This window comes from Archocentrus centrarchus, unplaced genomic scaffold (genome assembly GCF_007364275.1).
Source record: "Archocentrus centrarchus isolate MPI-CPG fArcCen1 unplaced genomic scaffold, fArcCen1 scaffold_91_ctg1, whole genome shotgun sequence".
NCBI classification, from domain to species: domain Eukaryota; kingdom Metazoa; phylum Chordata; class Actinopteri; order Cichliformes; family Cichlidae; genus Archocentrus; species Archocentrus centrarchus.
In genome coordinates, this window is record NW_022060300.1 from 50,894 (window position 1) to 65,335 (window position 14,442).

At 40.0% G+C, this 14,442-nt stretch overlaps 1 protein-coding gene across 2 annotated transcripts; it reads left to right on the top strand.

Moving 5' to 3' along the window:
• Positions 1-2,368: 2,368 nt before the first annotated feature.
• LOC115777978 (programmed cell death 1 ligand 1-like) lies at positions 2,369-5,567 on the top strand. 2 transcript variants are annotated; one of them, XM_030726000.1, is made up of 3 exons: positions 2,369-2,547; positions 3,516-3,872; positions 4,107-5,567. In XM_030726000.1, exons 1-3 carry the CDS (start codon positions 2,475-2,477, stop codon positions 4,247-4,249), a joined length of 573 nt encoding a protein of 190 aa, XP_030581860.1. In that variant the 5' UTR covers positions 2,369-2,474; the 3' UTR covers positions 4,250-5,567. The 2 variants fall into 2 exon arrangements, with proteins under 2 accessions (XP_030581860.1, XP_030581861.1); XM_030726001.1 differs by having other exon boundaries at positions 2,381-2,538.
• Positions 5,568-14,442: the final 8,875 nt, after the last annotated feature.

Genomic DNA, 14,442 nt, shown 5'->3' on the forward strand with positions numbered 1-14,442 from the left:
TCTAAATTTCTGCAACAAGTCAAAGACCCAGGCATGCACAATCGATCTGCACATGGATCCTGCTCCTTCTTGTTTGTTGACCAATAGCAGAGGAGCTGGAGCAAGAAGGCAGCCCTCCTCATTTGCATAATGAGGCAGAAATGCATACGGTAAAGGAAAAAGAGCAGGAGGAAAAGGCAAAAAAAAAAATTATTTTTCTTGATGAAAACGCATGTACAAGGAAATGGAAAAACACTCTATATTTTTACATTTCTTGATGAAAACGCATGCGTAAGGAAAAGGAAAAAGAAAATATATACATTTCTTGATGAAAACGCATGCGTAAGGAAAAGGAAAAAGAAAATTTATACATTTCTTGATGAAAACGCATGTACAAGGAAATGGAAAAACACTCTATATTTTTACATTTCTTGATGAAAACGCATGCGTAAGGAAAAGGAAAAAGAAAATATATACATTTCTTGATGAAAACGCATGTGTAAGGAAAAGGAAAAAGAAAATTTATACATTTCTTGATGAAAACTCGTGTATAAGGAAAAGGAAAAACAAAATATAGACACTATATATATATTTCTGCTTTTATTTCTAATTATGTCAGTTTCGGTCCTCCATATCTTACAGGTATATTAATAAAATATTGTACAGTGACATTGTGTGGGGTGTTTGTGGATAAACGGTTACAGGAAGATGGAGATGGCGTGCTTTATTGATTTTTATTTATGAATAAAAAAATGACAGTGTTTGGGCAATTCTTTCTTTTTGGTATAACTTCCACAGCCTCAGAAAACTCACACAGAGGACTGAAGCAGCAGGGGCTGAAAATGAAATTCTAATGTGTACAGGATCCAGGTGCTTCTGATTATGGCGGTGTAACAGTGGATCAGACTCAAATCGCCCAGAACTATTTCCCACGTCTTTTTCAGCAACTTCACGTGATTTCAGAAAACTCGGGCCTCGTTTCGTTTTTATCACGTGATTTTCTAAAAAACGATATGGGCCTCGACACAGGCTTTATTTGGACACGCCCCCTTTGCTCGGAACAGCGTCGGGGCTTCGGTAAATGACTTAACAGTACTAGCTGTATGGCAGGCCGTTTTAACATAAAATCCGATTCACCACACTTACATTCCAGATATCTGAAACTGATTCATGACTAGACGTATTAGTAAATTGAGATATCTCTAATTATGTTTTGACTAGACAAAATACCTATTTTAGATATCTCTAATTACATTCTGACCAGGCGAAATGACGTCAGATTTACCATTTATTTGTATGGCGGCTTCAATTCAAGAAATCTTCAATGAATTACTGACTATCTGAAACTCACATTTCAGATATCTACAATTAAATTATGACTAGTCATAACGTTAATTCAAGATATGTTGTTTTTTATTCTGACTAGTCATAATTCTAATTAAAGATATCTTAAATGACACCATATTTCAAGGTATCGTAAATGTATTTTTAGATAGGCGATAAATAGTTTTGACTAGTGCAAATTAAATTCTAAATATCTTGAAAGCAAATAATGTCTAGGCAAAACTAAATTAGAGACATCTAGAACTATAATTTTGACTAGTCAAAATGCCTTTTAAGATATCTCCAAATGAATTACAGATATCTTGAATTAGACGGCTTTCCTATTTAAGATATCTTAAATTAACTTTCTGACTAGTCAGAATCACTTTTGAGATATCTTGAATTATGGAGCATTTTGGTGGAATGTTTATAAGGCAGTTTGTTAAAACGGCCTGCCATAAAATCAGAGATTCTGTGCAGATTTCTGAAGCAGTCTTTAAGTACACGACTCTCACGCTCTCCGCATATCCCATACTGAGGAGCTCTCGCTTTATATTGTTGCATTTTATTACAATTTTGTCTATAACGGCCAGCGCCATTGCAGGCACCTGAAATTCTACACAGGCAATTGTTTGGACAGCTCAGTACAGCACAAGGGGGCCTTCACGCAATCGTTAAATTCAGATATCTAAAACGTAATTTTGACTAGTCATAATTACGTTTTAGATATCTTAAATTGTAATTACGGATGTGTGACCCGTGAAATGACGAATCCGGTGACGTCATTTGAGATATCTTGAAAGGAATTTTGACTCGTCAAAATGTAATTGAAGATATCTTGAATTATTATTCTTACTAGTCAGAATGTAATTGCGGATATCTTAAATTACCATTCTGGATAGTCAAAATGTAGTTTTAGATATCTGAAATGTAATTACGGGTAGTCAGACAAACGGATTTTATGTTAAAACGGCCTGCCATACTAGCTGCGTTCTTAGTGAGTTGGCAATAGTGGGTTGGATCTTTTCAGCGTTGCAGACAGTAGGAGGAGTTAAAACCCGCCCTGCAAGTAAAGTGAGTAAGCGGACTTTTACCCCGTACATTCTGAGATATGCTTTCCAGCCGAAAAATTCTCTTCTTCTGTAATCGGCAGAGCTCAACTCGCAGCGGAAATGTTTGTCGCTTTGACAGTCTGGTGGATTTGCCTCTGTAGCATACGTCGGGCTGCCTCTGAAGGTGAGCATGGTGTGTATTTACAGTATGTACGCAGCGTCCTAACGGACGCAAATGGCCGTCAATCCTTAACTATTTATTCAGTTCATTGTGTTCCAAGTTTAGATTTTTGATTTTTAAAACATAAAAATGTATGTTGTTTCTTTGTCATTGTATATTGTCTAAATGCATGAGACGGATGGCGGCTCTAGTCATTTAAAATGTATAATTTTCATCACAATGTTTATATGAAGCGTAGGGATGCGGGTATTTTTTGAATACAATACAATATATTCAGAAATATTAAAAAATTAAAAACAAATTTAAATTTCACTTTGCTGTTAAAATAGTGATAAAATACTGTTTATTTGTCGCATGTACAGTTATACACAGTACAATGCACAGTGAAGTGTATTTTGTACATGCATCCAATAATAAGTAGTACTCGGAGAAGGCACGACGGCTGCTGACCTCACCAGCGCCATCTTGATCTTTACTAACATAATAAAGAAACTCGATCATTTCTAAATATGCGTTGTTATTATTATGCTTTTCTGCATTCTGCGCAATAATGTCAGATGTTAAAAGCATGTGTGTGTGTGTGTGTGTGTGTGTTCTCCAAAGTAATATAAATTTCATCTCATTTATTTATTTTTTCTGCACTGAAGTACAAAGTTGTAATGATAAAATGCAAACTATGTTTAGGAAACAAGCAGGTGCATTATGTTGTTTGCACAGCTTTGGCTTTTTGCAAGCATCTGCACAGACAGCATGTTCACACAAGGGTAGTCAAGGCCCCAGAGTGATTATAAAGCTGGGTGTATGCAGACCTCAGCCCAGCAGCCAGAGCCTGAACTTGTTCAGGCAGCTTTCCACTTATACATTTTATCTACATCTATGTTTCTATCAGAGGTATTCAAAAAGCACATATTACAGTTCTTTCCTCACTGGTTGGCTGCTTTGACCCCTTTAACCCCTCTGCTCCGTGTTTTCTCCTTTAGACAAAACAATCACAGCTGAGTCTGGACAGAACGTCACTCTGAGATGTCGAGCTCCAAACAGCAACAACATAGTTGTAGAGTGGAGCAGAGCTGACCTGGAGATGGAATATGTCCTTTTGTATCGGGATGGGTATCTTGATACATCTTACCAGCATCCATCCTTTAAGAACCGGGTGGATCTGCAGGACAGACAGATGAATAATGGAGACGTGTCTTTGATTCTGAAGAATGTGACGACTGCTGATGCTGGAACATACGAGTGTCGTGTCTTTCACACAAGAAAAATGCACAGAAAGAGAGCTGTTCTGGACAGTGATCCCATCAGCATCATCACCCTGAGTGTTGTTCCTCCTCCAGGTGAGTGAGCAGAGTTCAGTGTGTCTGTGATCAGAGGTGAAGCTGCTTCCTGGTTGTTGTTTGTTTCTAAAGATGTTGTTGATGAGACTTTGTAGAAAGCAGCTGGTCTGAGTGATGTGATCAGAGTGCAGTAGATAATGTCTGACAGCAGTTTGAAGAGGAAATGGATTCTGTTCTGTTCTTCACTCATCACCTACCTGACAGCTGACACCTCACACCTGTTTCTACCTGCAGGTCAGACAGGAGGACTCAGAGAGGATGGAGGGAAGAAGGATGGAGGAGAGAAAAGTGGTTCTGTTGGTCTGAACGCTGGTCTGTCAGTTCCTGCTGTGCTTCTTGCTGCTGCGCTGTTGTTTTGTGATCTACAGAAAACATAAACAAAGTCAGGATTCATATCATCTTCTTTTACACAATCCTGTGTAAAAAAGATATTACAAACTTATTGAGCATGACATGTTCACCCCTCCCTGAATTGCCACCTTATCGTGGTGGAGGGGTTTGTGTGCTGAGATGATACTGGGAGCTTTGCTGTCTGGAGTGTTCAGCTCCTGGTAGGGTCTCCCATGGCAAACAGGTCTCAGAGGATCAGCCAGACTAAGAGCAATTCAAAAACCGTTTTAGTGTCTGTACCAGACCTGTTTGCAATACCAAATTCCAGTCCGGATGGGAATGATGTGATTTCTGGTTGCATAAGGGAGTGATAATAACATATATAACCAGTTAATAACCAGTTAAATACTGATAAAACGGAAACACTGATTATTGCTCCTGACCACATGATCTCGGAAATTAGGTGACATATCAGCTTCTTTGGCCCTTCTGTGCAATCAAGCCTCAGAAATTTTGGCGTCATTTTTGATGGTTCAGTGTCCCTCGAGCATCACTCCAAACAGCTATTTCAGAATTGTTTTTATCATTTAAGGAATTTCTCAAAACTCAGATTACTGGTGTCAAAGGCTGAGCTTGAGATGATTATTCATGCTTTTATCTCTTCCCGTCTGGATTATTGTAATGGTCTTTGAACTTGTTTCAACAAATCAGCTTTGGATCATCTTCAAACTGTGCAGAACGCTGCGGCAAGACTTTTAACTGGCACCAATAGAAGATCTCGTATCACTCCAGTTTAGGCTTCTTTTCATTGGTTGGCAGGTTGTAGAATTCTCTTCCACTGTCTTTTTGCTCCATTGACTCTTTTAAAAAGCAGCTGAAGACATTTTTATACAGATAAGCTTTTAATTAACATGTTATATTGTGTTCTGTTGTTTGATATTGTTGTACTTTTATTTTTGTTCTTTGTTGTGAAACACTTGTGATTTTTAAATCTGATAAGTGCTATATGAATACGTTTTACTTACTTACTTACTAAAAATTTGGAATAGAATAAATAATATAGCCTTGAAATACCAAACCTTAGAAAACAGTGTGAGAACAGAGGGATGATTACAGTCACGTGTTGGCTGGTGTGGAGATTATGTGACACTTACATAATTGTAAAGTACCTCAAGTACATTTTATGAAAATTATTCCCTTTCAACATGTTTGTGTGTCTGTATTTATTTAAAAAAAAAAAAAAACCTAAGAGTTTCTTGTTTGCACTAAGTGCTCGCAGGTCCCTCTAAGTACATCAGATTTTGCTCAATTCAAGCTATAATGGAATCAAAATTAACTGAGTTTAATAAAAATCTTTATTTTTTATACTGATGAAATGTTTTATGTGGGAAATCTGTATCAGATGTGCTGCAAATACAACTGTCATTTTAATGTAGCACTGTTAATAAAACAAGTCTTTCTAAAAAATTGGCCATGCAGCTAGAAAAAATTATTCTAATTAATATTATTTTATATATTATGGGGTGGTTTGTGTGTTTGCGTCCGTGGAAAATGGAACCAAAAAATGTTTATAAAAACATGTATTCCACAGTTTTATTTCTAGATTATATTTTTCCTGTGCATTATAAGCATGAGTTCGGTACTCAGATGGTTTGTTTTGTTTTCTCTTCAATACTTTGTTTGATCTTGATAATAGAATAGAATAGAATAGAATGCCTTTATTGTCATTATACAGGATGTACAATGAGATTGGAGGACCACTCCTGTTCAGTGCCATGTAACAGAAAATCAAACTCTCTAAAATAAAAATATTATGAAAATATTATAATCTAGTATGATCAATATAATCAAGAGATATACAGAAATAAACAATGTGTAAAATATACAAAAAATAGCATGTATAAAAATATATACATACATTGGTGCATCTGTACATTGTAAGAAAAGTAAATATGTGTATACATATAATAATGAAGATGATGAATATTGCACTTGGTGAATGAATATTGCACTAGTGAATGAATACTGGATATTACACAATATAGGAATGTCAGATATTGTTCAGTATGAATAATATAATATTGCACAGTTACAGTGGGTGAGTGTGTGAGTTCAGGGTGGTGATTGCTCTGGCGAAGAAACTGTTCTTGAGTCTGTTTGTTCTGGCTTTGATGCACCTGTAGCGCCTGCCAGAGGGCAGCAGGTCAAACAGGTCAAAGCCAGGGTGTGAGCTGTCCTTGATGATGTTCCTGGCTCTGCTGATGCAGCGGGAGGTGTAGATGTCCATCAGGGAGGGGAGAGGGCAGCCAACGATTCTTTGTGCTGTCTTGACTACCCTCTGAATGAGACCAGTCTGGAGCCATGGTTAGTTTCTGTTCTGCAGAAGTGGTTATACAAGCTGTTTACTGTACATCTGATCCTGCTGGGACGTGTCGGTCTCTGGTATCCTGTTGAACCAGAGCCAAAGTACACACAGCACGCCCTCCTGAGCTTTGCTCCAGGCAACTGTGGTGGAAAAACACAGAGACAGCCATTCGTTATCTGCATATGTTAACCTTTAGAGCATTTTATGAAAGCAGTCTGGCAGGTCTTTTTGTACTTGATAAACTAAAGCTTAATAATCCGTCTTTGTAGCACAACAACACTTTGCGTTGACTCCTGAATGCTAAAGAAAGCTAAAATATACAGATAATGAGATGACACCTCACTCTGTGTAACACAGGCACCTGCTGTGAGTCACATTCATACTCATAGGCTTGACTGTATTTTTTATTAGTGACTCAGACAAAAACCCAGAGTTTGTCATTTCACCGAGCAGCGTGATTCTCCCCCTGTGATCAGTTTCTGTGACGCACACGCTGCTGATCTTTCCATGAATCTGGCGTAAACATTTTAGCACATAAATTCACTAATTTGCTTACTCAGCAGAGCAGTGAAATGGAGAACTGTGCACACAGGGTGTGTTTCTGTTTGAGGCTGTTTTGCATTGTGGTTTGTGGTTTCACCATCCCCCACCACAGCAACTTGACGCTGCAGGAAGTGAACTTCCTCTTTAACAAGAACTGTGCAAAAGTCCTCTGAGAGTTTGCTCAACACCATTTGTCATAACATAAAGCAGGATTAAACAGTTTTACTATTATGCAGCATTAATCTCCCTCCACACACACACATTTACTTTGTATTAACACCCCACTGTCACACCTAACAACAGCATGGTGTGCATGTGTGTTAGATTCAGCCTTTCAGTCCCCTGATATACCACATGGTCTGTCAGGGGACTGAAACAAACAACTGAAGTACGTGGGTGGCGTTTAACTACTTCCCTGCGGAGTTGCATCGGGGAGTTGAAATTAGCAGAAAATGTTTAAGTGCCGTTTACACGAGACCGTTTTCATTTTGAAACGGTGTCGTTTTGATGCGTTTCGCCCTTCTGTTTACACGAAAACAGAGTGAAAACGATGTGTTTCAGAAACGGGGTCCAGAGTGGAGCGTTTCAGAAACGCACCGGCTTGCGTTTTCGTGTAAACACTTGAAACCGGGGTGATTTGAAAACGCTCGACTCGCACATGCGCACTATGGTTGCGACGGCCAGTTTTTCGCGCACGCGCAAACTGATAAACAGTACTCGCGGATTCACGAGTGCTTCTTATGCTTTTTAATCTAAAAGATTATGAGATTAAAGGGTCAAAGTGGAGGGTGTAGTCATGTAACTCAGTCTGTTGTTAGTTTGGGTGGTGCTGGATTGTCGTCAGCTCCTTTGACAGTCACAGATGCAGAAAGCTTTTAAACAGGATGTTTTAAAGTAGATGAGCAGGAACAGAAAATATGAGCTTATATATATTTTTAACCTCTGTGATTACGTGCTCTGTATAAATGTCCAGTGTCTCATGTCCTGAGCCGTTTAATGCTGTTTATTAATTTAATGCTTATCACGCTGTAAGTTTGAAACCGATTTTTCCTGTCATTCATCTGAACAGGAAGCAAATAGTTCCTGTAATCTAAAAGGGGAACTCTGCTGCTGCTGTTAAAGGAACTTCCATCCATTCACTTCCGCTTATCCTGTTCAGGGTCACGGGGGGCTGGAGCCTATCCCAGCTGTCATAGGCCGAGAGGCAGGGTACACCCTGTACAGGGCGCCAGCCTGTCGCAGGGCCAACACAGAGAGTTTCCAATCATCCTAACCCCAGTAACTGCATGTCTTTGGACTGTGGGAGGAAACCGGAGTACCCGGAGAAAACCCACGTAGACACGGGGAGAACATACAAACTCCACACAGGGGGAGGGAGGGGCCTGGGCCAAGGTCAAATCAAACCCAGGTATTGTAACTGTGAGGCAGCAGTGCTAACCACCGTGCTGCTATCAAAGGTGCTTAAGTCATATAAATCTCATATCATGAGTGTATTCTCCTCTGTGTGGTTACTGTTTGATTTCCTCATTGCTTCAGAGCCACGATCATCTCAGAGCAAATAAATAAAAACTAATTTAACTGAAACTGTTTGGGATCCAGAAGATTTCTTTGTTTGTTTATTTGATTTGTTTTGTTTTAAAGTTAGTTTGAAAAAACCTCCAAGAGAGGAAAAGAAAGTAAAGCAGTAAGTTTTGTTTTACAAGAAATGAGAGCGAGGCAGGGTTGTTGGGCTCATTGTGCGTGGCTCAGATGGATTGACAGAAGCTCTGGTGCTGTTTTTTTCTCTGTTTAACATGCAGAAAAAGCAAATAAGGTCCAACAAATGAGTTTAAACATATGAAGCTGCTGGAGCTTTGAGGCCCTCTGCAGGTCTCAAACACTCTGAGGCTGCTCAGATAAACAGGACTGAGATTTATTTATAGATTCCTAACATTATGACATTTATTCTGCTCTGTAATCATGTTTAATCAGCCCAGACAGTAGACTGGCTGGAGCCTGAATAGGATGTGTACTGATTAAAAAGAGAAGAAAAAAGAAATGTGCAAACATTCATCAAGCTTGACACACACAAATATGCACGCACGCACACACCCACTAAGCATGACTGAACTTGTCTGGAGTCAGTTTCTCAGCCCTGAGAGGAAATCACATGTTCAGTATTTCATAAAACAACATCTGGAGATCATCATCCTGTTTATTTCTAAATCTCTGGGTGGAATGGTTCCCGCCTGTTTCTGTACAGACTTGTTTTCTCCTTCACATATATAAACTGGATTTTTTAGAAGAAAACCTAAACTGTGGACAAACAAAGATACACATGGAGTTCACAGGAACAAAACACTGCCGCCACCACCACAAGACTCTGACAAATGACAAGCGGAAGACTGAGACAACTAGAGAAAGCATTTTCAGAAGAAAATGCACTGTGAATGCTGAAAGCTGAAAGATTGGAGCTGAAATGGCAAAAAATGCTTCAAAGAGCTGAAACTTGATTTGCTAAAAGAGCTTAGCCAGCTGAAAAAGACAAAAAAAAAAAAATTTTAAGCGCAAAACATAAAGTAATTGTAATTATCAAGAAAGTAACAAAATTTAACTTGATTTGCTGAAAATGAAGAAGTGAAATGAATGCAGAAGGAGGGAAACAGAGCAGAACCAAGCTGAGTCTGAATCCCCAGTTTAACCAACTACCAACAGCTGCCCAAAACTGCCAGGTGAACTGCACAAGTGCTGAAATCTGTGTGTGTGTGTGCGTGTGTGTGTGTGCGTGTGTGTGTGTGTCAGTCACTGACTGATGTGTCTGTGTCTCCCTGTTGCTACTTTCCCACCACCGAGGAGCCGGTTCACGTGCCAGTGCTCATGCTGTTCCCAATGAACCGGCGAAACGCTTAAGAACCGACCCGCGTTTCTGTGAACTGCTCCTTTACGTATGAGTGTGGGTGGGTCCTCGTCTGGCCACGCAAGCCGAAGCGCACAAACGTGGGAGAACATGCTCCCCTTTCTAGTGCTGCAAATACGTTTTACGGTCCAAACCAAACTACTGCAGCATCTGTGTGCAGCACAGAGGGAAACACAGACAGCAATTAGAGCAAGACGACAAGTACGCACTTTGTGTCCTTTTATCTGTGATATGAACTGATACAAAGCAGCAAGTTCAGCCTTAGAGCCCAACCTAATTCAGAGCTGTGAAAATTGCATTGTTTTTCATATGTAATACACACCATGCAGTGAAACAGCAGTAGAAAACTTTACACTGAGACGGCAGAGTCACGCCCTTCTGCTGCTTTCGTCACGTGTTCTTGGTTCAAGACCAGCTAGTTTGCGGGGCCGGGGTTGAACCAGTTTTTTGTCTGAGCACCGAGTGCTTTTGCAGTGGAAAAAGCGCCAAATGGTTCAAATGCTGGCACCGGCTCCGGAACCCTGTGAGTGGAAAAGAGGCCTGAATGTTCCTACACATTTAAATCTGCCAACTGAAAACAACTGCCCAACTGTTGAAATGCTTGGACTCTGGGCCAAATATCTGTTGAATTTGCCTCAGTGCACCCATGAAACATCTGCTTCTAAATCACAAACCATAGCTCCTATCAAAATGATTTTTGAACTTTGAGTGTCACAAGAACCTGCTCTAAACAGAGGTGTATTTTTTATTTTCCTGGGTTCAAAACTGTGGTCCTGGGAGCAGTTTAAAAATAGGGCTCTTTTCGGGTTTTGAGAAAATCTCCTCCCTAAATTCACTATGGAGCTTAATGGAGGAGTTGGAAGGTACTCCCTCTGCTTGAACCCTCACAGTTTAAAAAATTGATATTTTTCAGAGTTGGGAGACACATTGTTTGAAAGTAGAGAAGCGGCTCTGCGTTTTCATAGTAAAATGATGACTGTAGAGTGAATAACATGGACAGAGTGGCAGTTTAAAGATAAATTTTTCAGATGGAGAATTTGAAGTCTCCCACTCTGACAGCTGGAGCTCTCACTCTAGCTAATGCAATACACACACATTATAAACTCTGAAAAGGGTGAAAAAAGTCCTTAAACTTAAATTGTCACTGTTAAAAAGACAAGGAAGTAAAACTAAACACGGAGCACAAGAGACACAGACTGACAAAGTAAAACAGAAAGCAGCAGAACATGGAGACAGGAATGTAGATCTGACACTGGGAGGAACATGAAGTTAAGGTTACTAAACTAAAGGTACAGAACGAGAACACAATCAATAAAACAGCCCAGAGAACACAAAGGCACACTAACTAAGTCAAGTCCACTAACCACAAAAACACTGGGTTGCAGACTTGGGACCATGACAGTATAAATAATTACCACTGCTGAATGTTTTGTAGTGAACTTTATTATCCCAACAGAGACATGTGTCACATTTTTACAGGTCTGCACATAGGCAGAAGAGTGAATCATGTGGGCTGAAGCTGTAGGTATGCTGTACTTAGAATGTGTACAAGCTGCCACAAGAAAGCTCCTCTCACCACCAAGAGCTCTGACCGTGGCACAATGTCTGTTTACAGCAGCTGTTCATTCAAGGAGGAGCTCTGCAGGCACAGACATGCAGGGGGAGCCAAGAAATCATCCTTTTTGAATCAGAATGAAGGACTTTGATTGGCTGAAGTTGCATGGGTGTGTGCAATGACTGGGTAATGGCATTATTTTTTTTAAAGATGTTATATTCCAAAAAAAAAAAGAATCCCCTTCATCCTCAACGTGTACATGCAGGTTGTTTATTCCAGTGCAGCTCTGAGGCTGCAAAGACACACACAGCATCTAATGAAATAAATATGCTGCACAGAAGTCTGCAGGCCTCTGTTTAACAGCCAGCGGGTCATCACTGCTGCAGCTGTTGTTGAGATGTGCTTGTTGACTTCAGCGAGGAGTAGATGACTGCTGAGGATCTGAACACAAACAGATTTCTGTTTCTGTCACTATAGATTATTTAGAGGCTCCTTTTGTTAGTGTTTTCCTTTCCTTTCATTTTATTTTATTTTATTTATTAATTTGTGGTACCTGGATAAAAAAACATTGCTACACAAACCAACAAACTTGTGTTGTATTTTAGTGTCTTTCTCTCTGTGTGTGTGTGTGTGTCTGTGTGTATGTGTGTGTGTGTGTGTCTGTCACCATACTAATAAGGGAGGAAAGCTGCAGCAACGCCCTCCAGAACTCGGAAGCAGATAGAGAACATCCCAGGAGACCCGGACCACCCACAGCCCCCCTCTCCCCAAGTATCAGTGAAGGCCCAGAGCCACACATTTCAATGACAACTGCATGCCCACCCCAGCAGAGGGGAGAGGGAGGCCCCAGACAGAGCCCCTTCAGCTGAGGGGCAAGAGCCAGAGAACCCGAGGCAACTGGGAGCCACTTCTTTCAACCCAGGCCACTGGCAGGGTCCCAGGGCCACAGGTGCCCAAGAACCAAAGGAAAGTGAACTCCATAAAATGGAAACAACAGCTGGGTGGAAAGAACCACATGACTGATGACTTTAACTCTGAATGATTCACATGAAAGCCCCAAGTTTCCTGCTCTGCATTAAATTCTGCAAATACTTGCTGTTGATTAAAGAGTCTGAAAATTGTTTAAAAAAGTTTTGGGACAAACAAGAAACATACAATCAAATCAAAAAAAAAAAAAAAAATAAAAACAAGCCACCACCACCTCCTCCCAAACAAAAAGATGAAGTGTCATCTTTTTGTTTGGGAGCAGAAGGTTTATCATTTATTCTTCTGTTCTGAGTCTGTCAGCTGCTTTTGTTTAAGGTCACAAAGTTTGTTTCATCTTTCAGATACTCTGCTGGTTTCCATGGTGCCCTGCAGCAATTTGCATCTTTCTGACTCACAACCAGCGACAACGTGAGGTAAAAGTTAAACAGTGATTACAGGTTTTTAGTCATTTTTTCTCAGGAGGCTTTATCCTAAACACCAAAGAAAAGTCCCTCAGTTCCACATCACTGATCTTCTCATGCTGTCAGTTTTAAACAGTTTCTTTTCTTTCAGGAAAAAGGTGGTTCCTGTCATTAAGAACAAGAAAACCAGCTGCTGCTTGAAAAGGAATGAAATTTATATAAATAAAAACTTTAGAAAATAAATTTTAGAAAATTAGAGCAGAACAGACTCGTGTAGATGAAAAGTAAGTTAACACCTCTGTGAGTAAAGCAGGCTCTGTAAGTCTGACTGATTTGAATTTCAAACATGTATAAAAAAATTTCTTGCTCATTTCTTTACCATCTTATCAGTGTTCTAGCTAGTGGTTGATTGCCAGGCGTTGCGCCTTGCTGAGACGCCCTTGAGCTGGGCTGAGGATTTCACCGCTTCATGTTCGGAGCTCTGCTGTCACTGCATTTAGCAAACAGAAGCACACCCCACCCCATCTAGGTTGCTGCTATTATTGCCACTTGTGCCTGGATCATTTCATCACAATTTGCAATCTACCACAGAGCACGGGCAGTGCACAATGTGCACGTGTGATCTCTTGATTTGGACACGTGTATGTGATGTGCTCACTATGCAGAGAATATCAGCTGTTATTTTTTCTTTACTTCAGCTGTAGCCACCAGAAAGGATCGCTATAACCAGTTTGGTAGCGGGAGCTGTCATTAGCACTAGCCATAGTTCAGCGTCGGAAGCCCCCCTCTCAGTACCGAGGGGCATTAAAATGTTTTTTATGTTTTAATCCCTGATTAGCAACTAAAAATAGACCTGCAGAAAAAATTTAATGTGGAAGGCGCTTGTGAATAAAAAGCATTAAGCTCATACAGCCCACAGTTTTTCAGCAAAAAACACAACAGCAGCAGCTGTTTCAGGTGCAGTCTATCTGCACACAAGCAGCAAGCGCAAAGAGGCGGAGCCATTACCGAGACGGTGAGCTCAGGTGGAGCAACCAGGAAACAGCTGGAGCCAGCCAAGCCAAGTTTATTTATAAAGCACTATAAATACACCAAAGTGCTGTACATCGAAAGAAGCACACCAATAAATTAAAATATAAAAAAAAAAAACACACCGGTGCTAGAAAATACAATCAATTATAAAATTAACACTAATATAAGAACATCAATAAAGCTGGAGGTCCTTCATCAACCACCTGATCAACAACATGAAGAAAAGAGAACTTTGTAGCTGCTCCATCCACCGCTGTTTGTTTCGCACAGAGAAACCTCTTCAGTATGGAAGTTAAAATATCTAGATTAATTGTTAATATGAATAATTATTTCTTGTCCAATTACTTGATTAAAATGATGTAGTAAATGATAGAATACTCGATTACTAAAGCACTTGATAGTTGCAGCCCTACTTATATTCAGAAAGCCATAGTGAAACATTAGTTTTCAGCACCAGTGGA

Bases quoted from the DNA above. Each gene is read 5' to 3' on its own strand.
- LOC115777978 (XM_030726000.1), top strand. From the start codon at position 2,475: ATGTTTGTCGCTTTGACAGTCTGGTGGATTTGCCTCTGTAGCATACGT. The intron at 2,548-3,515 runs GTGTGTATTTAC...TTTCTCCTTTAG, and splicing joins TGCCTCTGAAGGTGAGCATG to ACAAAACAATCACAGCTGAG. The intron at 3,873-4,106 runs GTGAGTGAGCAG...TTCTACCTGCAG, and splicing joins GAGTGTTGTTCCTCCTCCAG to GTCAGACAGGAGGACTCAGA.